This window comes from Panthera onca, chromosome C1, assembly GCF_046562875.1.
Source record: "Panthera onca isolate mPanOnc1 chromosome C1, mPanOnc1 haplotype 2, whole genome shotgun sequence".
In the NCBI taxonomy this organism is placed as follows: Eukaryota; Metazoa; Chordata; class Mammalia; order Carnivora; family Felidae; genus Panthera; species Panthera onca.
In genome coordinates this window covers 95753246-95775330 of record NC_138346.1, presented here as the reverse complement: position 1 = coordinate 95775330, position 22085 = coordinate 95753246, and the positions used below count along the sequence as shown (strand labels likewise).

Here is a 22085-nt window from a genome sequence, read left to right as displayed (position 1 = left end):
GAAGCTTTTATCTCAGAACCTTTTCAAGGTTGTCCGTCATGCTCACACAAGGCAGCAAGAGCCAGAGGAAGCCAATTGACCGCAACTGAGAAAGCCCCAGGCTTCAATGTACGTTGAGCGGTTGACAGCTGGAAACCTACCTCATACCCAGCCAACCCTGGGCTCACTCACCCAGTGGGAAAGAGTACTGACTTGAGGAAAACCACTTGCTTTTTTCTCTTAATGTCCCCCTCTACATACCACCCCAGCTTTGCTGAACTGGAAATGTTGATTTGGGTTGCGTGCTCTTCTAAAGCAGATCTCTACAAGAGGTGCTCTCTCTAGCCGTGGGGGAAAAGCCAGAGGGTGGTGGCAAGGCAAAAATCCCTTGTAATCTAAAACCAAGAGCATTTTTCTTCGCTGACCTGAGCATCCAGGCCTGTTAAGGTTCTCATTACGCATTTCTTGGGAAGGATTTAGGTATTTGCCTCAGGCCAGAGAGTATAGAGCAGGTCCTTCGGAAGGAACGGCAATGTTCAGGTTGATTTCTGAAAACCATGCATTTGTTCCTCAGTCTTGTTTTCTACTTCCTGTAAAGACCCTGTAAATACACAGAATGACTATGCTCATATTAAAGAGCTGTATAATTCATGGGGAAAGCATTCTGAAGATACAGAGGGAAAAATGAGTTAATTCCCAAGAGTCACTGTGAAATCAGCTTCAGCTCCTGGGAAATATGGCTTATCGGGGACCATCTTAAACCTCCCTGGGGAGTGTTCTAGATGCAAAGACAAGCCTGGTAGTGAATCTGAATAGTCCAGGGTAGCAAGGAATGGTGGACAGAGGATGCAGGGAAAGATGAAAAGGAACTAAAGAGGGGAGAGGGTTGCCTTTAGTTTGGGGAATGTTTGCTCTTTGGAAAAATGGATGGCTGCTGTTTGCCTAGCCATTCTCCATCTCAGAGAGACTGAGTAATGATTAAGCGCTGGAGCCTGGAGTCTGGCTCTTGCCCCACCCTCTGTAGCCTTGGGCGAGTTCCTAACCTCCCTGTCCTATTGCTGCTTCTGTGCAGTGGGGATAACACAAGGTGGATGGAGGAATCATGTAGGGCTGAGAACAATGCCTGACACAGAGCAGGTTCTCGGAAAGCCTCAGCTACTTGCTGCTGCAGAAACCCAGCACCCAACTGAGGTATGCTTTTTAAACAGCTGCATTGACATGTAAGCTACAGATCATAAACTTCTCTGTGAAAGGATACAATTCAATGATTTTTTAATCACATTGATAGAGGTGTGCACTTACCACCACCATCTAGTTTTACAACATTCCCATCACCCCAAAAAGCTCTTTGCCTCTGTGCCTCTTTTCAGTCAGTCCTCGCCCCAGCTCCCAGTGACACACTGGTCTGTGTTTTGTCTCTGTAGATTTGCCTTTTCTAGAGACAGCTGGCTTCTTTGACTCATCATAATGTTTGTGAGGTTGATGCAGAGTCATGTAGCAGTGCTTCATCCTTTTATTTATTTATTTATTTTATATATAGTGTTCCACTGTATGGATACATCACTGTTTATCCATTCATCATAATGTTTGTGAGGTTGATGCAGAGTCATGTAGCAGTGCTTCATCCTTTTATTTATTTATTTATTTTATATATAGTGTTCCACTGTATGGCTACATCACTGTTTATCCATTCACCAGTTGACGGACATGTGTGTTATTTCCTGTGGCTAATGTGAAGAGTGTGGCTATGAACAGTCACATGCATGCGGATGTACGTTTTCCTTTCTCCCGGGTAGTGTCTCAATACAAGATAAGTAGAGGATGTGGGACATCTGTGTCTAACTCCTTTAAGAGTGAGCTTGTTGGCTCGTTGATTTGCACGTGTAGAGGTCATCCATGGAGACCAGTCACTACACTTCAGCATCACATCCACCTCCTGTTGTACCTGTGAAGACACACATCCACGCCCACTGCTAAGAATCAGTCCAGGGACCACCTGTGGACAAAATTCACTCTTTTGAGGACAGCACAGGTCAAGAATGCTGGGTACCAATGGGTAACAGAAGTCTTTAATCCAGTCTTTATTAAACACCATTTTTGTGCCAGACCCTGTGTCTCCCAGCTATAACCTAAATAACAAATGTGATCCTTACCTTTCTGATAGCTGGCTGATTTTGGCCCAGACCCCAATTTCAAGGCCTAAAACCTGTCCCTCTCCCTCCCCCCGCCACAAATTCCTGGCCTTAATTCCTCTAGATCCTGCCCCCAGACCTGAATCTGAACCCATCTTCTTGGCTTCACACAGTGAATTTCTATAGAAATCCACTTGGACCTAATCTGTCATGGATGTAGTAATGGTTTGGCCAGGACAGATGGGGCTGGAGGGCTTGTGGAGGAGATCCTATCACAAACAAGGAGAGAGAGGAACAGGCAGGCCCCTCCACTTCATGGGGGAGGGGCAGGGAGGCAGCATTCCATCATCTTCTCTAGCTCTTTGGCTGTTTCTGGGAGTCACTTTTTCTCCATGCTCGGACTAAGCCTTCACTGCAAAGGCAGCACCCTTACTTCTTATCCACAGTAAGTTGTCTTCACTCATTCAAACATTGCTTTTTCTCATAAATTTGTTGACAGTAAACCTTCCTTATTAGAGTCACTGCAGGAAAATTTCAGAATAGTCATGCAGATTTAAGGGAATTTGGTAGCTGGTTGGAATAGTTGTTAGAGAGGAATGCAAGTGTTCTGTGTTCGAAGTGGGCTTATTAACCAGATTGGAAACGACTGTGTCTCGTTCTGGCTGTATAAAGCCGCTCTGAGTTAGGAAGATATTGTCCGTTTCTCCTTCTACTCTCAAAGCCTCAGGAGGACAAAACCATTCATTTCAGTTCAACAGCTCTTTATTGAGCACCAGTTATCTGCAAAGCACCATGTTTGTGGTACTTCCTCCTGTTCAGCCTACAAAACCCAATCCAGAAATCTCTATTTCCTGGGACCCTTGACTGAGTGCTCCCACCACCACACTTGCCATCCCCTGAGAGTTAGTCATTTACCTCCTCTAGGTGGCCTTTACATCCTGTTTGGACCTCTACTTTCTATTCTTCTGTAATTCTTTAAATGTTGGCCTCTCTTGCCAGACTGTGCGCTGAGGCTTGAGCCTAGAGACTGTGTTTCACGTATGTTCATGTTTCCAGCACCCAGCGTAGATTTGGATAGGTTTTGGTGAAGTTTAGAATGGATGAATGAGAACCTTCAAAGCCACCACATGATACGAATGTTTCACAGAGGTGTGTTTGAACTCCAATGCCTGGGTCAGTCCAAGGCCAGCCTCTCTATCCTGCCTCTGCTCCTTCTCTTGCTGTCTTTTCTGAGCACAGCACATCCTCTCACTCCTGCCCAGAACTTTCCAGTGGCTTTCATCTTACTCTTAAGGAAAAGCCAAAGCTGTGTGGGGTGATTCCCTTGGACCTCCTGGACCCCATCTCCTGCTGCTTTTGTCCCCCAACACACACACACACACTCTGCTCCTACTACGTGTAACTCTGTGGTCCCCTGGAAACCTGCTAAGCACTCCCTTGTCACAGCGTGTGATCTTTGTTTGCCTCTGCCTGGAATGTTCTTCCCAGATGCTTGCAGGGCTCATTCCTTTACTCCTTGAGACTTTACTGAAATGTCCCCTTTGTCAGTGGTGCCTTATCTAGATACCCTCTCCCCTAACAAATCTTAATCCGTTTTTCCTCACTCATTCTTTCCTAGAGCCCTTACCACCTTTGAACATATATATATATATATATTGAACATATATATATATATATATATATATTGAACATATATATATATATTGAACATATATATATATATAGAACATATATATATATATTGAACATATATATATATATATTGAACATATATATATATATATTGAACATATATATATATGTATGTTCGTATGTGTGTGTATCTATAAATGTATGTATACATGTATATATAATGTATGCATGTACATATATATGTATACACACACATATATGTATATATGTGTATATATGTGTGTGTGTGTATATATATATATATATATATATATATATATATATATATGTATATATATATATTTCTGTCTTTCTCATTGACTATAAGGAGGCAGGGGTTTCATTCCTTTTTTCTGAGTCACCAGTACCCAAGGGCCTAGAAAAGTCACTTGCACAGAGAGTAATAGTAAGAGCCAACCTGTAGATGGCAGTATTTATATCAGGCACTTTTCTGAACACTTAAACATTATAGTAGCTACCCCTGATCTGCGGGGTATGTGTTCCAAGACCCCCAGTGGATGCCTGAAACCTCGGATAGTATCAAATATATATAATATGTTTTTTCCTGTGCACACATACCTATGATAAAGTTTAGTTTATATATCGGCACAGAAAGAGATTCACAGCAATAATAAAACAGTTTTAACAATATAGTGTCATAAAAGTTAGATGAATGTGGTTTCTCTCAGTACAGCTTATTGTCTTGTGTTCACCCTTCCTGTGATGCTATGAGATGATAAAACACCTATGTCAGGAGATCAAGTAGGTGAATCACTCAGGCACTGTGAGGTAGCATCAGGCTTACTATTGACCTTCTGACAAACCGTCAGAGGATCATCAGCTTTGGGACTACGGTTGACCACAGGAAACTGCAAATGGCAGTAGGTTTGTGGGGGGAGGGAGGACTACTGTGTAGTTAACTGAATCCCCTCTGCAGCTCTGTGAGGTAGCAAATGATACTTACTTTATCTTAAAGTTGCGGAAACTGAGGCAGAGAAAGATTATGCAACTAGACAAGATTACTTAGCTAATAAATGGAGGAGCTAAGATTCAAACCCAGACAGTCCAGAGTTCTGAACCCGTTGGCTTTCCTGCTTCTTAGCAAGTGTTTTGTTGACTGGATGCATCTGTGAATGGGTAAGAGAGAATGAGTGCTTCCAGCCAGAAGACGAGGCAGGTCGGCATTGACATATTTGCCTGTTCCAAGGTTGGAGGAAACAGTGAGGGCTTGCACTCAGAGGTGAGGCGAGACCTGTTACCGGGCTGCCAGTTTGGTTGTGCCCTGCAGGCACCTGGGCAAAGAGGTGGCTTTCACAGGTGAATTGTCCTGTCCTGTCCTATTCAACATTTACCTCTGGATCTGGTAGCAAATAATGTTCTACCTTGCAATATTATCTCTACCATCTCTAGGTGCCTTCTTGAGAGTCCCCTCATTTTATCTCACCAGAACTATATAAGGACTGAAGGACAAATGATATTTTCTCCATTGTAGCTGTGAAAGCAGGCAGAGAGCTCGAGGGCCATCTGTGGGTGTACCATACCTGGTGGCCAGAATCGTAACCCTGGTCCCCACACTCCCTCCTGCCTCACCTGGTGTCATGCTTACCAGGACATCTTCAGAGTTTCCAGATGGCTCACCAAACCTTCAAAAGGTTCCGCTGCTATTTTTACTAATTTTTATCCTACTGGCCCCCAGACCAGCCCCCATGAGCCATAAAGCAAGCATGACTGGGGCCCAAAAGTTCATGGGCGCTTGAGCTCAGCTTGCCTGTTGAAGGGAGCCTGGAAGAGGCCGACTAGAGTGGTTGACTAAGAAATGAGCAAATGGGGCAGGTCCACCCTGCAGCATAGCTTTGAGGGCACATCCCTTCATGCAGACCTCACAGTGCCAACCTGCCCTTCATAGGATGTTCTGGGCTCCACGTATCCAGGGCCGCCCTGGCTTCCGCAGACGCCAGCGCTGCTGTGCCCCCAACCCCTGTACAGGGCAGAGGCGACCCCTCCGTGGAGGGGCAGGAGTCAGGAGATGAGTGTCAGTGCAGCACTTGGCTGTTGGCCAGCCTTCTGTCAGCTCCGTCCCTTACAGTCTGTCAGCATCGCTCCGCGGACAAGCAGTGCAGGCAGGAGCAGAGCGGGTAACCTGCCCGAGACAGAACGGGGGCACATCTCACATCTGCGCTCTCTTAAGTCAAAGCACTTTCCTTGGCACATCACCTCCTGGCCTAACACAGCAGACAGAGTATTTCTGCTTGTTTCGGTTTTACTCCTTGGACTGCTTCACATTCTTCACAACGCTGAGAATTAATGAGAAACAGTGTCTTAAGAGTCTACCAGATTCAGGGATGTGTAGGCGGCTCAGTCAGCTAAGTGTCCAGTTCTTGATTTCTGCTCAGGTCTCACACGGTTCATGGGTTCAGGCCCCACATCCGGCTCTGCATTGGCAATGTGGAGCCTACTTGGGATTCTCTCTCTCTCTCTCTCTCTCTCTCTCTCTCTCTCTCTCTCTCTCTGCCATCTGTCTCTGTCTCTCCCCTGCTTGCGCTCTTTCTCTCTCTCTCAAAATAAATAAATAACTTTAAAAAAGAAAAAAAAGAGTCCATCAGACTCAACAAGTGTAGAGATACTACCCTCCACTCTAACTGCCTGTTGGTGTCATCTGAGAAAAGACATTCTGTGTTTTCTTACAAGGTATAAAAGCCAGAATTTGAGCCATTAGCTCTCTTGGGTTTCCAGTTCCCCCAGCCTAATCCAGGGTTGGGCCAAGCTAAATTCTGGAAGCAAAGAAAAATTCTCACTTGGCTCCTAGTATAGACAGTATAATCTGATTTGATTTCCTGTGTGTTTGTCCATCCTGTCTAGTCACACAGCAGGCTTTGGTGTTGGATTTAAAAATCTCTTTATTATAATATTTAAAGGCTGTAGAAGTTCTAAGATGGCTTTTCAAGAATTATAAGCAAAGTTGCTTGCATTAGTGAGCCAGAAAAAGAGCCAAAAAGCAACACTTAACGTTTTCCAAATATCTGTGCACCTACTCGGTGCTGACCAGTAACTCCAGTGATCATCACGTGCTTTCCTTCTTCCTGTTTGGTGACAGCCATCTTCATGGGATGGACAGAGTACCAAAGGCCAGCCAGTGAATTTCCATATGCTCCCGGGGAAGGGAGGGACAGCCATCAGCGAACAGTGATCTTCTGTGGGGTGCCGTAGGTCTGTGCAGTCACCCAGTTATTGTGCTGCCTGTGGCTTAGCAGGCACATGGATTATGTTCAAGATCATTGTGAATCTGAGGAGTCAAGTAGGGTCTGCTTACTGCTCTGTCTGTGGTAAGCCCAGACACTCTGCTCCCCCTCCCACCATGCATCACTTTCAGCAGGTTAGCCTGGATCCTAATATCTCTAAACAATCCAGTGTATTTCTATCATCTCTGCATTGTTAGGCTTTCTGGAATCTTCTGTCTTCAGCTGATGTGAGTCGGTGTTCAAGGTGTCTCAACCACACGCAGTAAAGGATTTGTCTTCGTTAGCCACCAAACTCACTCAGCCTCGAGCAGTCCAGTCCCCTCATGATAGAATCGTGTGATATGGAGGGCCACAGTGGGTTTGCCCTACTTGTTGGGGTCTGCATCACTGATTTGAGGAAACTAGAATAGAACCCAGCACTGACTACTCACTACCTGCCAGTCAACTTTCTCACCATGTAACAGCATCACGTCTTTCAGGGAGGAGGCGAGGAGAAGCAGGAGCCTTAAGAAGTCTCAGTGTCATCATCTTCACTTTCCTAATGAGTCAGGATGTACCCTCAGAACTGGCTGCCTGCAGGGCCTGGGGAGTGTCCCCTTTGCTCTTTTCTGTTTTCTTTGGCTCACTAAAAGTCGTACAAGCCCAAATTTAAAAAAAAAAAAAAAAAGTGCAAGCAGTACAAAAGGGCCCTCCTGGGTGTACCTCCGGCCTGCTCCCTGGGGCTGCACCCACTTCATTGCTAAGGGACAGGACAGTGGCAGGCCCTGCCTGCAATGCTCCAAGTGACCAGCCCAGGGGCCAGGGGGGGTATGAAACATTTCCTCTGCTGGTGCCAGTTCTGGGAGCCCAGGGTCCTGAGATTACAAATCAGCTCATGTACACAGAGCAAGGAAAGGAAACATGAGGACACAAAATATTCCAGGAGGACATACACTGAAAAGTAAATTTCCTTACCACTCCAGACCATGTTACTTAGTTCCCTTCTCAGCACCACCCACACCAGACAGATTCTTGTAAGGAGCTGATGCGTGTTTGGAAGAACCTTTCCAGCTCCTCCCCCACTGCTTGACACAAATGAAGACACACTGTACACCAGCCTTCACCCTGCTTCTTTCAGCCCTCAGTATGTCCTGAAGAGGTCTGCATGTCAGGACATAGGAATCTGTTGCATCTTGGAGTATAGTTTGTGTTTAAACAGTTAGCTGTAGTCTTTTGCTTCTACTCTGGCAGTGCCGCTGTGATACCCTGTGTGGGTTTCTTTGAACCCCATGTGTCCCCGTATGTCTGTAGGGTGCATTCCTATCAGTGGAATTCAGAGCCCAGGGTCCTGAACCCCTCTGAGTACTCCCGAGAGCTAGTCTGCCCCAAGAACAAGTTAAGCACACGTGGCTGCTCAGGTGTCCTGCCCAGGCGCCACCTTCTGCAGCCTGGACAGCCCAGGGACTCCGCAGTTTCCCAAGGTTTCCAACTACACTGTGCAAGCCAAGCAAGCTCTGGGAGCCAGACGTGCATGAGTTCCCACCACTGGTACCTGTTCAGGGTTGCCTCAGCACAGCCCAAGTGCAAGCCTGGGGTTCCAGGTCACAGAGAGCTTCCTGCTCCTCATCAGCCCTTTCTCCAGCTCCTCCTGGTCTGCTCGTCACCCAGGGCACCCGATTGTGCCACACAGTGGCCCTCCCACCCACGTCACATCCCTCTACCCACACTGTGACTTCCTGGGACACGCTAGATTCCTGCACTCCCTCTAGATCCCAGAATGACTGGCCCTGCCTCATTCTGCATACCCGCTGTGGCTTCTATGCTGCAGGTGCCTCTCTGTGGGGGGAGGGGGGGCCGGAGGGGAGGGAGTTGGGGGGGGCAGGTCCCTTCACGTCCTATCCTACGTCTTCTGACTATTTCTCTAGCTGTGACATTAGTGCCCCATTATCATTATTGTCACCTAACAAGCCCTGAGCGCCACCAAGGCCGTGGCCCCACAGTAGGCTCTCTCAGCCACACCTGCAGACTCCCTTGCTTCATGAAGTCTGAACTAGCACTCGAAAAATGGTGTCATACGAGGTAACTGCCAAATGGGGTAGACACGGTCAAAGCCTTGGGAATCAGAGCCAGAACAGAACAGCTGGTGAAGGTGGGCCCAGAGGTAGACCTTCAGGGGCAGTGACTTCTCATGGTGGATGGATGGGAACGATGAGGATTAACAGCAGCTACTGGCAGGTGCGATGCTGTGCCATGTGCACATGCCTTGTGCTCCCATTCATCCTCAAGCCCTGCGTGGGGGATACTGTTGTCCCCCTTTGTGGCTGAGGCAGCTGGTGGGTAGAGAGAGGTAAAGACCTGGCCCAAGGATGTGTTCCAGCTGAGCCCGGTTGCAACCCAAGTGTGTGTGGCTCCCACCTCCTGGCCTTCACTGCTCTCTCGGCGGGATGCTTCACCTTGTGTGGGCAGCTTGGCGTGACAGCCATCCCCACCTGAGTCCTTGGTCCCTGGACTGATGGTTTCATTGTCATTTTAGGATTTCTGCCATGGGCAGGTGATGTGGCCGCCTCTCAGTGCCCTGCAGGTGAAGCTCGCCGAGCCCGGACAGTCCTGCAAACAGGTGTGCCAGGAGAACCAGCTCATCTGCGAACCTTCCTTCTTCCAGCATCTCAACAAGGACAAAGACATGCTGAAGTAAGTGCAGGGGTGGGGAGGGCCAGCCCAGACTCCAGCTCACCTCCGGGCTGCCATTGTGCCGAGAGGGACAGGGTTTGGGGAGCAGGTGGCAGCATGGTCCCCCTCTCCGCCCTGCCCCACAGAACGTTAGGCCAGCAGTTCTGGTGTTAGATGAGATCACCTGGCATGCTGATATATTTGGAATCCATATGGGGGTGTTGTATTTGCATAAATAACGCGGTGTTTGGAATTGGAAATTGTGGGATGTGTTCATTTGGCTCGTGATACACCCAAGATCTGTGGGAATGGAGATGGGCGCAGAACCACAAACATGGAGGGTCCTGCTCCTGGGCTCCCCTGGCAGAAGCCAGGTCTGCAGAGCCTGATCCGTGCAGGTGGCAGGTCATGGTCCATGCTGAAGTGTGGAGCCCGAGAGGAATGAAAAATCAGCATAAGGAGCTGGCTTAGAACTGCCCACGGCACATCCCTTGCCACCTTCCCCTGCTGCAGCTCCCATCCCCTTTTGCACTTGATTGCAACACCCTTGGAATTCAGTACATTACAGGGGCCTGAGCAGGCCTGACTTCCCAGCCCCTTGGCAGGGAGGCGGGTGCAGCACAGGCCAGAGCTATGCCCAGAAGAGGCCTTCTGTATTGCTTGAGTTTTTTCTCCTCTTGCCTGCATTACTTTTAGTGATCCCATTCATTTCCCTTTGCTTGGCATTTTGATTTTGGCATTTGCAGATCCCAAATTTCTACGTGAGGATTCTTCTGGCCTCTGAGTCATGACCTCTGTCCGTGCTAAATCTGTGCTCCCAATTTCTATTACACCCACCCTGGGCCACATATTACTTAATTACCTAGCCCCTCCTCCTTCCCCCTTAGTTGCCCTGATTAAGCACTTTCCCTTAAGAGACTTGCTATGTCCCAACCCAGGTACTGAGGAGAGCCATGGTACCGTCCAGTGGTACTGTCCGGTCTCGAGCTGGATGTTTCAGGAATAGCGCACTCACTGCCCATGGCTTGCCTGTCTCCCATTCTGGCTTCCTGCCCTATTACAGCGGTTGGCCACTGTGGTTGTCTGTGCACAGAGGTCTGAGCTGGCCTGGTCCTGTGTGTATGTCTTCTTATTCTCAAATGTGGTATAAAACCCTTCTTAGAGAGTTTGGCCTGTAGCATCTCACCTGCAGGAAAGCTCTCAAGCAGGGATGTGGAGCATGCTATTTTTTTTACCATTCTTTTTATGTGAAGGCCGAGTTCAGAGGCTACCTTGATTCCACTATCAAAACAAATGCCAGAAGAGAGGCAGTGTGGCATCCTACTCCGCGACCAGTAAAACTTTGTGATGGGGCGGTGGTGGTCTGATATTTAAGGGAAGACTCATGGTACTAGAAGCTTCCATTTCCAAAGTACATATCCTGAATTCTCGGGTTCCAGGAGGGGCTTCCTATTGGCTCCTTTTGCAGATAACTTCTGTAGCAAGGTTGCTTTTTGAGAACCCTGAGTATCTCTCTCTGGTTATATTGGAAGTGTGGTTTCGCTGGGGATAGACTAGGGAGTGTGCATACAGAGCTGTCCATGTACAGTCCTTGTCTCCACCTCTGGAAGAGGAAACATAAGGAGCTGCATCCTGGGAATGGAATCCAAGTGAGACTCCTCTGCTGCATGGTCCTTGATTCCCGGCCAGGCAGGAGTCCGGGCTCCCACCTATGTATGATGATCACGACCTGGTTCAGATAGGACGGAGCCCCACACAGCAGGCCTGTCTCTGGGACAAAGGTCTAGATCCAGTGGAGGGACAGGAAGGAGAGCCAATGGGTTAATTTCCTCTGCTCCACTCATTTTCTTACCTGTAAAATGGGGGTATCCTGTGTGAGGGTGAGATAATGTGTAGCTGGTGCCCAAGAGAGCAGAACAGCCCCTTCATCCAAAGAGCCTTGGGCAGCGGAGCAGGCTTGAGGCTGCCACGCTGAGACCAGAAAACCAGTCCCCTCCCCAGCCTCCCTCTGCACCTCCCATACCATGCAGAGCCCATTAGAGTGGAAGGCCTTGTGGGGCTGTCCCATGGCCAGGCCCTGTGCCATGGGATTGCTTAACAACCCTCTCCCAAACCCCATCATAGCTACATGGGTTTTCTCCCAAGGAGGCTGCAGTGAATGCTAATTTTGTAATAAAGCTGCCTGAAATTAATTCTCTGAATGTAAGAGCCCTATTGAATACCTTGTTCCTGCACTTGTAAATACCGATAATGTTGTAGAACCCCAGCTATCTGGCGGTCTATTGAGTACCTCCTCACTATGACACAATCCTGGCTCATCCATATTCATGGCCGATTAGCAATGAGTGGCTCCCACAAGCCCATGCTACTTTTTCTTCTCCAACTTGGGGCCTGGTCTGAGCGTAATCTCCTTTTAGTCTTTGGGTGTCTGTGACCTTGAAGGTCCACCTATCCTCATATCACATAGATCAAGGCCTTTGGAATGTCCTGTGCTCTTGTCCTGAATCAGGGGGAATCAGGGAGCTGATGCTGGAGCTCCTGTTCATGCAGAGCCTGTCGTAAGTGCTGGAGAGGTGACCACAAAGTCTTGTGCAAAGAACATGCATGATTCAGGTGTGGCCTGACGTGACACAGACAGACCAGGGGCGGGGGTCCAGAGGCAGAGGCCCCAGCAAGAGCCAAAGTCCATGCTGGTGTGGCCCTGTAGGGAGGACCTCAGTTCCATAAACAGGAGCATGTGTTCATGTGACACCTCATTTGTAAGTTTGCTACCTATTTTGGTGCCTGAGTCCGAGTGTTCACAAGTGAGTTTGGGGGACTTGGTGGATTCAGGGTTGGAATAGGCAGGGGGAGGGGGTGAGAGAGGGGAGGAACTCAGGAGCGGGGAAGAGACCAGCAGATGGGACCCTGTTTGCATCCCTTCACCCTGTGTGTGTCTGTATGTCAGGAGGAATGGGTTGTTTCTATCCCCAAAGTTGGGGCTTTGCCTTTTTATTCTTGGTCAAGAGCTATAAAATGTAAAGCAAGAGCTGATGGGCCTCAGAATCCCACTGCCATCCTGTAAGAGGCCATTTGGGGAGAGGTCATCACCACAGGGTCCTACAGAGAGGAAACAGTGTGCTAAGGGTCTCAGAGAGAGAGAGAGAGAGAGAGAGAGTGAGCGAGAGAGAGGGAGTGTGTGTGTGAGAGAGAGAGAGAGAGAAAGACAGAGACAGACAGACAGACATCACAGGAACAGGGAAACTGAAACAGCACACACGCTCTGAAAAGGCAGGGGATCCACCGGTGAGGAGTGAGGACTGCTGGGCATGGAGGCTGGTTTCCAGATGCACTCTAGCAACTAATTCAGCAAGGATGGTGGAGTGCTCTTCCTGCCTGCCCTGTGCTGTGGGACAGGGGCCTACATGCTAATAGAAGGGAAAGCTCCCTGGGGGCCAGGCAGTTGGATGGCATCCACAAGTGTGTGGGGCCCCATATTAGCCGAACCCTCAGGGAGCTGCCTCATGGCAGGTCACATGGAGATCTGGGGAATACCAGCTGCTTGAGCATTGTGTGGTGGTATTTGGACCCCATCCCCAGGCAGGCCGCTTCTGCTGCAGCCTCAGCTGAGATGTGTTCACAGACAGGCACACGTGTGTGCTCACATCCCAGGAGCATGTGCCTGGGGTCTGAGTTAGGTGACCGGGGGCAGGAGCCAGGAGGCTTTCTTCATGGCTTCTCCCAATTATACCCCTCCCGTGGGGTCTCAGACTGGTTGTAGAGATTTCCAACTCGGGTCAGCATCTACTAGGCAGATGGCTGGAGCTAAGACTTAGCAGCTGCTAGAATTCACCTAAATAAAGAAATAACCTAAGCATAAATCTGTATTCTAAAGCTACATTCCATCTGGACATTTCTAATGCACAGTTGAGTTTTGGAGAACCCTTCCTGTGCGTAGGCCAGAGGGGTCCTGTGAGAAGGACCTGATAGCCCCAAATCTCTGACTCCTTTTTTCTCAAGGAAATCTATAAATCCCCACTTCCTGTCTGTGCCATCACTGTCTGGGCACCCACACCCCCCAGCTGGCACACCAAGACCAGAGGTGTTAGGGCATTTAGAGAAGTCACAGAGCTCCCTGGTGACTACAGGAACAACATGACAGTGGGTGAAGCCCTCCTGAGCACCAGGGACCAGGCAGGCAGGCCCAGAGAACTCTTCAGAAGCCCCAGCAGATGTGCTGGGAATTGCCCAGTTCACATTGGCAAGGGCAGGCATGGGCCGGACAGTTTATCGGCTGGAGGAAGACGAGAGGGGGCAGGAATAACAGTGAGTACGATGCTTTTCCCCTGACATTTGGAAGCTTCCCAGAGGCAGCAGGAAGCCTAGAGTGCCCCATCTGGGTCCCCATCTTGTCAGCAAGAATCAAGATTTATGTGAACAAAGCAGAACAGAGATGGTTGGCCTGTGTGTAAATTCACACCCTCCGGCAAGGGAGGCAGGTGACAGAGCCAGTGTCTGCCAGGCCAGGGTGATCATGGTGACAGTGGCGGTGGTTGTAGTAATGATAACGGCTGCTGTTTATTAAATACTTAACCCAGAGCTACCCTCTGCCCAGTGCTCTGGAAGCACTAATTTAATTTCTGCATCTCCCCTGTGAGTTAAGGATTATTTGTCCCCCCTCTATACAGAGAGGCTTGGTCATTTCTCCATGGTCTCACAGCTCATAAGGGATAAATTCAGGACTCATACTCAGATCTGTCTGGCCCCCCTATACTTTTTCTCTGAACTAGTCCCCACCTGGCATATAGGACACGGTGCTGGGCACCTGCTGAGGCCTCCTTGTTCAAGGGGAGACCGTGTGGGTGGGACCGGTGTACCCCAGACCAGAAGAGAAAGGATGCAGCTCTTCTTTGAGGTAACAGGCCAACACGGTTGGTTGTCCCCAACCTGAGGAAGCAAAGCCACAAGGGTTTGCAGTCAGGGCTTGGATTCGGACTCATGCTCCACATGTCCAGAAGTCTCAGGTGCTCATGTCTCAGGAAGTGGGCGGGAGGGAGGCTGCTATTGCCACACACCAAGGTGACTGTGGAGGTCCAGTGAATTGATGCCCTGGGACAGCACCCTCCCCTGGGAGACCATCTGATTGCCTTCCAGTGGGAGACTAAGGCCATGTCCCATGAATTTTTTTTAAACCATCAATAAAAACATTAAACATCATTTCTGGAAATCATTAAATAATGTCCATCTTTGCCCCAGTCTCACTCCTCTGAAGTAACCATTGTTAAGGCTTTAGGGTGTAGCCCTCTTACCTTTTTAAGCACAAGCTGATCCCAGTCTCCATCTCATTCTGTTACTTAACCTTCCTCAGGTTACGTTACAGACAGTGCTTCCGTAAGCAGCCTTGAATACACATTCACACACACACACACACACACACACACACACACACACACCCCTTTCTCCAGCCTGGATTCCTAGTGGTGGGGGAATTGCTAGGTCAGAGGGTGGCTACCCTGTCCTTTCTACAGCAGATGAACCAAGCGTGCTCCCCACACCTGAAGTGGGATGGAGGTGCCAATGACTAGGACAGTGCCCGCATCTCCAACCCTCATGCCTTTCTCTTCCTCTCCAGATATGAGGTGATCTGCCAAAGCTCAGAGCTGGCCAAGGACATCTTGGTGCCCTCCTTCGACCCCAAGAACAAGCACTGTGTGTTTCAAGGTGACCTCCTGCTGTTCAGCTGTGCGGGCGCCCACCCCAGGCACCAGAGGGTCTGCCCCTGCCGGGACTTCATCAAGGGCCAGGTGGCTCTCTGTAAAGACTGTCTATAGCGGCCACTGACTCGGCCCCACACGCACTCTGCTGGGGAAACGGTAGCCCCAACACCATCGGGGCAGGGCCAGGGGGCAGACGTCATTCAGGGACTCTAGCCAGAGCCTGAACTTGATGATGGAAGGTTTCAATTTGGTATTGCTCCTTCTGTGGTCAGAGCACCATGGCAGAGTTTTCCCCAAAATGAAACAAGAGCAGATGTCAAGTGGGGAGCCTGGCTTCTCGCTGGCACAACTTCATTTTTTATTTCTTGAGGAGACTGTGTCTATGAGGCTGCTCCGAGGTAGAGGGAGAGTCTCAAGATGCATTTAAAACAGAACCAGAGGAGGAATGGAGCTTGTCGGAAAGAACTTGATACAGGAACATTCCTAAACCCATTAACTTATTTATTTGGGTGGGTGGGAGGGGGAACAGGGGAGGGCAAAGAGGGATTGATCACATGTCTTGTTTCTTTGATTTCCCACTGTTTACTGTCCACCTTCACTGTATTATTATTCCCGTCTGCTTCCGGAAGGAAGCAGGAGGGAGACAGGGTGCACTGTGGGGCTGGTGGCTCGCTTGAGGGCAGCTGCGGGGATCTGGCTCCTCAAAGTGGATGGTGGCAGAACAAAAGAAAATCTTGTGTGTGCTTGACAGATGGCAGCTAGAAGACGGGCACCTCCTGGGTGCAGGGACGTGCCTGTGTTGTTCTGAGAGCCCAGCCAGGGACCAAAGATGGGGCTGCTTTGCAATGAGAGCTCCTTTCCTTGACCCTCCCACTTGCCCATCACACACACACACACACACACACACACACACACACACACCTCGGCCCTAATTTCTGATGAGGATCCCTTTGGGAAAGAAAGAACACGACTGGGGAATTGACATTTGCTACTTTGTGGTAAATCTACCCTCCCTTAAATGCCACTGGAAGGAGGAAAGTACAAAAAGGGGACTAAAGGTCATGCTTATTTGCCCCTAAAGAGGTTTATCTGAGCTGGGGTGTGGACACCCGTGAAGCTGGCCCCTGAGAACCAGTTCCACCACCAGAGCTGTGCTCCAGACAAATGCGCTTGTGTCTAGTCCTTCTCATGTCTCATGTCACCGACGTCCCAGAAATGAGGCTCTCAGTGGACCTGATATTGGCTGGGGGAATAGGGCAGGCCAGGACGAATGTGGTGGGCAGTCCTGGCCGCTCACCCTTGGGTGTGGGTGTGTGTGTCTTGCATGGGGTTGGAGTCTGATGCTGGCTCTTCCTCAAGGCGTGACTATTCTGAGGGGCATATTCTGAGTTGGCAGGTTGGCCCCGTCAGTCATTGGATGCCCCTTCCAAACCCTGGAGTCCCCAGTCTCTGCCTTGGTGTGAGTTCCCCGCCCCCACCCAGCACTGTTTCAGTGCTCTGGCTAGAAGTGTGTGTGTTTCCTGTGAAGCCCCTGGCATCTCCATGCTGATAACAATGAGTCCTTTTCTCCCTCTTACAGAACATCCCAGTTATGAGCTGTGGTGTCATCCATCTAGCCCTCACTGGTGGTTTTGAGTGCCTTGGTCACCTAACACCGTGCTCCCCACCTCCCACAGCAGTCCTGTGCTTCCTAGCCCACTCCCTGCCATCTGAGACAGCCAGCCCAGCCTCGGCCAGACAGAACTGTTCGGCAGGGCCGATGGCTGGTTGGGCCTTCGGGAAGTGAGCTAAATCACGAGGATCACACGGCAAGTGGAGCCTTTAGGTAGCGGAAGTCAGATTGTGCCTGCTTCTCGATTCTTCCCTAGTGCAGAAGTAATATCAAATGCACAGCCAGCCTTTTTTTTCTTAGTCTATCAGTGGGTCTGAATTGTACCTCTGATCCCAGAGAGTGAAGGGGGTGAGGCGGAGCAGCCAGGGTCTTCCCCCACCTCTCAGGTGGCCCCTGAGCACATGTGACAGACTTCTGATAGGGAGACCTCTGCCCTAAGCGTCAGTGCAGGGGCCCCTCAGGAACTAGCAGAGAACAGCTTCTACCTGGGCCCAGCAGCAAGGGTATAAGTCCAAAGGGAGTCTTGGTTATAGGGTGTGAGTGTGTGTGTGTCTGTGAGTGTGCGTGCATACGTGTGTGTGTGTGTGTTCCTGAAGTTTTGCAAGGGCAATGCCTGCTGTGAGAGAAGCAACGGCCTTCTGTGTTGCTAGGAGCAGTTCTTCCCTAGGAATGGGTCTCTTGGTTTCACCCTAGGTTGTAGGAATTTGCTTGAGTTCCCAGGGCTGCAATTCCTGGGCCAGTGCCGCCCTCTCCTGGGCTTTTGTGGGAGCTTCCAAAAGTGAAGATGTCATGCAGGCATTGGACCAGCAGGGGGAGCCTATGGGCTGAGACCGATTTCTCTAGCTCAGCCAGATTAACCCATTTTGCAGAGCTGTTTAAATAAGCACAGGGACTCAGAAAACAAGGAAGTTGAAAGGCAACATTCCCAGAAAGATGCTGTGCCTGCATGGTATTCCAAAGGCTGCAGGGATTTATGGATTTATGGCTGTCCCGTTTGCTGAGCTCAGGGCCTCTCCGCCTCCCCATTCCTCTCCTCTGTATCAGGACTCAGGTCAAGCAGTCCAGCAGAGCACTTTATTTCCTGCACTTGAAGATCCCAGCTGCCCACCCCCCAGCCCAGTAGTGGCCAGAAGTAAGAAGAGTTCTGCAGGTGGGGAGCTGCTGCTTCCCAGGAAAACCCACACCCCAGCTGTCCAGGGCTTTATGAACAGAGGCGGCAACACCCAAATGTACAGCAGCTCCCAGGCCACCAGAAGCGTGGCCCAAGTCTGGTCTGTGACCCACAGGAGGAAATTGGAGAGGGCATCTCCATCTGCACTGTGTGAAAGGGGCACGGTCCCTGGCTGCCCTGGGAGAGAAGGGTGCTTCTCAGAGTAGGAGCTGGGAGCCTTTGGTGGTTCTGCTACTGCCAAACTGAACGGAACCCTAAACCCATTTTTAATTGATGATTTCCACAGGGACAGAAATCCCGAGTCAGGATCAGTGTCTTCCTGTGTCCTAGGCACACCTTGCCTGGTCTGTAAGTTTTTGTATGTTTTTTTTCTAAGTGAAATTTGGCTTCCTGCTCCCCACCCCCCTGCAATGTTATCCTAAAGTCTTAAAAAAAAAAAAAAATGAGGGAAATTTATCTAATTTATTAAAAGAGAGAAAGCTTTCCTTTGAAACATAAACACTTTGAGAAGTAAAACTCCTGAAAGGGGAAACACACTTACTTTAATGCCAGTAAACACCTCATGTATCTCATGTATATAGTTTGATTTGCACATGTACAAATGGAGATACTTTTTGCATTTTTGCCTGGATTGGGTTTTTGTCACTGCTTTAGTTGGCTTTTTTGTGTGTGTTTGCTCTATGTTTTGAAATATTAGGAATCTGTTTCTTTGATATTTATTGTTTTCACTTTTGATGTGCCTTTTCACTTTTCTTTGGGATTGGTTTTTAGAATCTGGGTACCATTTAAGGAAAATCACGACTCCTCCAGCTTAGAAGACACATCCTTGTATCACTGCAGATGTGCAGGCTGGGCTCCAGAAATGCCCTCCAAGCCCCCTGGGCCACAGCATAAATGCCCACACACCCGTACGAGGCCACAGGAACCCTCAGGAGAAGGACTGGCTTCCTCCAGACCAGTCTGTGCCTCCCTGGCCGCTCCGGGTCTTTGGCTCTGAGGACAGCTGGTTGCCAGTGTGCTAGTGGGCCCGTGCTGCCTGCCAGCCATGCCCTGGGTGAGGTCTGAGTTCATGAGCAGCACTAGCCCCAAAACACTTTTTCTGATCATCATAAAGAGAAAAGAATAGGCACCCTTTTTGTTTCCTTAGGGAACACAGGGTTTAGTAAAGGTGATGAAACCGTATGCTGTGTACAGGTGCGTTTGTGCTTTTTAGACCAGACTGAGGGAGGCCACCCCATTTCTCCAAGGTGGTTTACCTAGATTGTGTATATAATTGGGACAGTACTAGCCTCTTCCATGACCCCCAAATCCTTGATTAAAAAAAAAAAAAAAGTCTATTTTGTTAACGACAGGCTCTGTTGTGTTACTGTTCCAAGCCTGGATTGCTTTATTTATTTGAAAGTATTTTATTTTCCATATTGGCTTCGTTCTAATCCCATCCATCCCATAGGGCTGCAGCGCGCCCCCCAAGGGCAAGAGATGGATGGACATAAGTAGATCCAGACTTCTTTAGGAAGGTGGGAATTTCCTAAAGCCGAGGGTGAGTTCCTTTCATTCTTGTTGGCTTCAACAAAAACCGGAAACTCAAGTTTTTATAGCAAAAGGCCAAATTAGCTGTACAGTCTCAGAGGCAGAAAAAAATTACCCTAGCTTTTGTAGCACCTAGGGTTTTTGTGAGGATTCAGTGTTTAGCAGTGTCTGGCACGTAGTAAGCCCTCGTAAATGTTAAGTATTGTTATTATTAGCATTTCATAAAATTTGAGAAGTAAGGAATACCTACAGGAAAATACTATTCCCAGTTGATGGAATGTGGTAGGAATTACTGGTATAGGTTATCCAAGCCCCGTGCGTGCCCGTCCTGCTGGTTGAAATGTTACTGTATCCCTGAATGCACTGACTGATTTGCAAATATGCCTGACTTCAGCCCCAAATGAAACTAGGCTGTAGGTATGTGTAAACTGGAGATGAGAAGGGTGACCCACATGCTGGACTTCACCCCTCTGGTGTCTTCTGGACCATTCCAGGGTTCTTCTCTGCAGAACTGTTTGAGCTAGAAATTAAAAATAAGTTCTCTAACAGACTCTACCCCTTAAATCAAGCTTAACTACATTCCTCTGAAATGAAATAATAAAGACTTTCTGTGTTGTTATTTACGGAGAAAGGAATGACCAGTTGAACACTTTCTCATCCCCCAGGAAGTCCCTTTTCTGTTCCCTGCCGGCCAGGGTGGCTCCTCCACAGTCCAGCCCACAGGGATCAGACCCTGGGCTGGTTAGCTGCCATGTGTTTGTTCTGGCCCTAGTCCCCGAGAAGACTCACCTCCCCTCCAGGCCAGCTCAGCCTGGGGGCCCCCAAGACTGACCAAAAGTGGAGCCAGGGGGTGTGAAGGGGCGGCGGGGGAGGGGGGTTAGAATCACTCCTGAGGGCTACTGCGTTTCAGTGGTGTTTTCCCAATACACCTCTGTCAGTTTTCTTTTTGTTTTATTGGGTTTTTAGTCTCTTTCTTCCTTGATTTATTAGAGTTTTGTCTTTCTTGGCACTATTCTGGATAGACTGCAATTGGGAATATGGAGGAATTTGCTGGAGTGTAGGGTTTTTCTAAGTTCCTTTGGATGCTTTACTGAATCAGCAGTCCTGTACATCTTTGGATGTAAGATTGGAATTTACCTTCTTAAAAGCATCATTCCCTTTACCCCAGATTCTTTGGCGCCTTAGGACTAGCCCCACCCTCCCCGTGTGTTGAGGCACAGCAAAGGGCAGCTGTGTGCTCCTGTGGTGGGGGGGGGGGGGGCCCATGTCTGGGGGGGGGGGGGTGGAGTGGCAGGGGTGGTAGCGGGCACTCAGGTGGGCAGTGCCATGGGCCTTGAAAGCCTTGCTGGCACCGGAGGATGGGAACTTAGCAGAGTCCACCACCTCCTCCAATGCCAAGGTGGGACAGACCTGGGAAGCATTTTGCTCACTGTCATGCCCAAGTATTAACAGGACAAGAGCAGGATAATCAATGCCAAAGGAGATGGTGATACCCCTTCTACTGTAGTTGCTGTCATAACCTTGACGTCCTTAAGCTAACGGCCATTTGCGTCTGTGTCCCCAAACAGCTCCTGGTACAACCATTTTCTACTGTTCACTTCTGGGGTGACGTAGTGCAGGATTCTACAAATAAGGTGTCGCTGTCCAAGTGTACTGTACCGGCATAGAGAACACTGCTTTGTTTTCCACTGTTGTAGAGAAAACTAGGGAGAACTTTATTTTTCAATAAACTTTTGTTGTGTGACAGGTGGCAGTGGTTTTTGGGGGTCAGTGGGGGGGGGGGGTGCAGGGTCACCGATGGAACAAATCCAGCTGTGTCCTCCAGTGTCGGCATCCACTGAGGACATCCCACCATCTGCAAACACCCTGTGGAAAATGCTAATGAGAAGGTATGTTTAAGGGGTGGGGAGGGAAGGGTTTTACTATGGAGTGTTCTATCACATCCCCCAATACTGATGTCAGAGCACGCCCCCCGCTTTGCATTCACCTACAAGGGAACAGAATTGGCAAGAGGATTCGTGGGCTTTCTTTTTGAGATGCCCTGGAAACAACAAAGGTCATGGCCAGCCTTTCTGCAGCCGGCGGTATTCCTGGCTACTGCCTGGAATGCAGACACCATGCAGTTCTCATCATGCATCTATGGGACTCAGGTCCCCAAAAGTGCCAGCAAAAACTTGAATGCTTAAGTTTGGGGGGTACTACATCATAGCTTCCCCTCCCTGAGCTTCCACAATGTAGATGAGCTACAGCGAGAAAAACGTGCAAAAAAGAAACCTATCGAATCTTGCATTTCCCAGATCCACTCATACAGTCGACCCTTTTTCCCATGTGACATTTTAACATCCCATAGAACCTCCTCAAAATGCTGTTGGAGGAAGGAAGCTACACGGGAAGCGTCAGATTGAA

The 22085-nt window shown here is 49.2% G+C and overlaps 1 protein-coding gene across 7 annotated transcripts in view; it reads left to right on the top strand.

Moving 5' to 3' along the window:
• Positions 1-21423, top strand: part of MGAT5 (alpha-1,6-mannosylglycoprotein 6-beta-N-acetylglucosaminyltransferase) — a 345968-nt gene extending 324545 nt beyond the window's left edge. For all 7 annotated transcript variants that reach the window (XM_060622680.3, XM_060622679.3, XM_060622681.3 and 4 more), the window contains 2 exons: positions 9534-9691; positions 15282-21423. In XM_060622680.3, the coding sequence (XP_060478663.1) occupies positions 9534-9691; positions 15282-15480 (357 nt within the window). In that variant the 3' untranslated portion in view covers positions 15481-21423. The remainder of the gene's footprint in view (positions 1-9533; positions 9692-15281) is intronic.
• Positions 21424-22085: the final 662 nt, after the last annotated feature.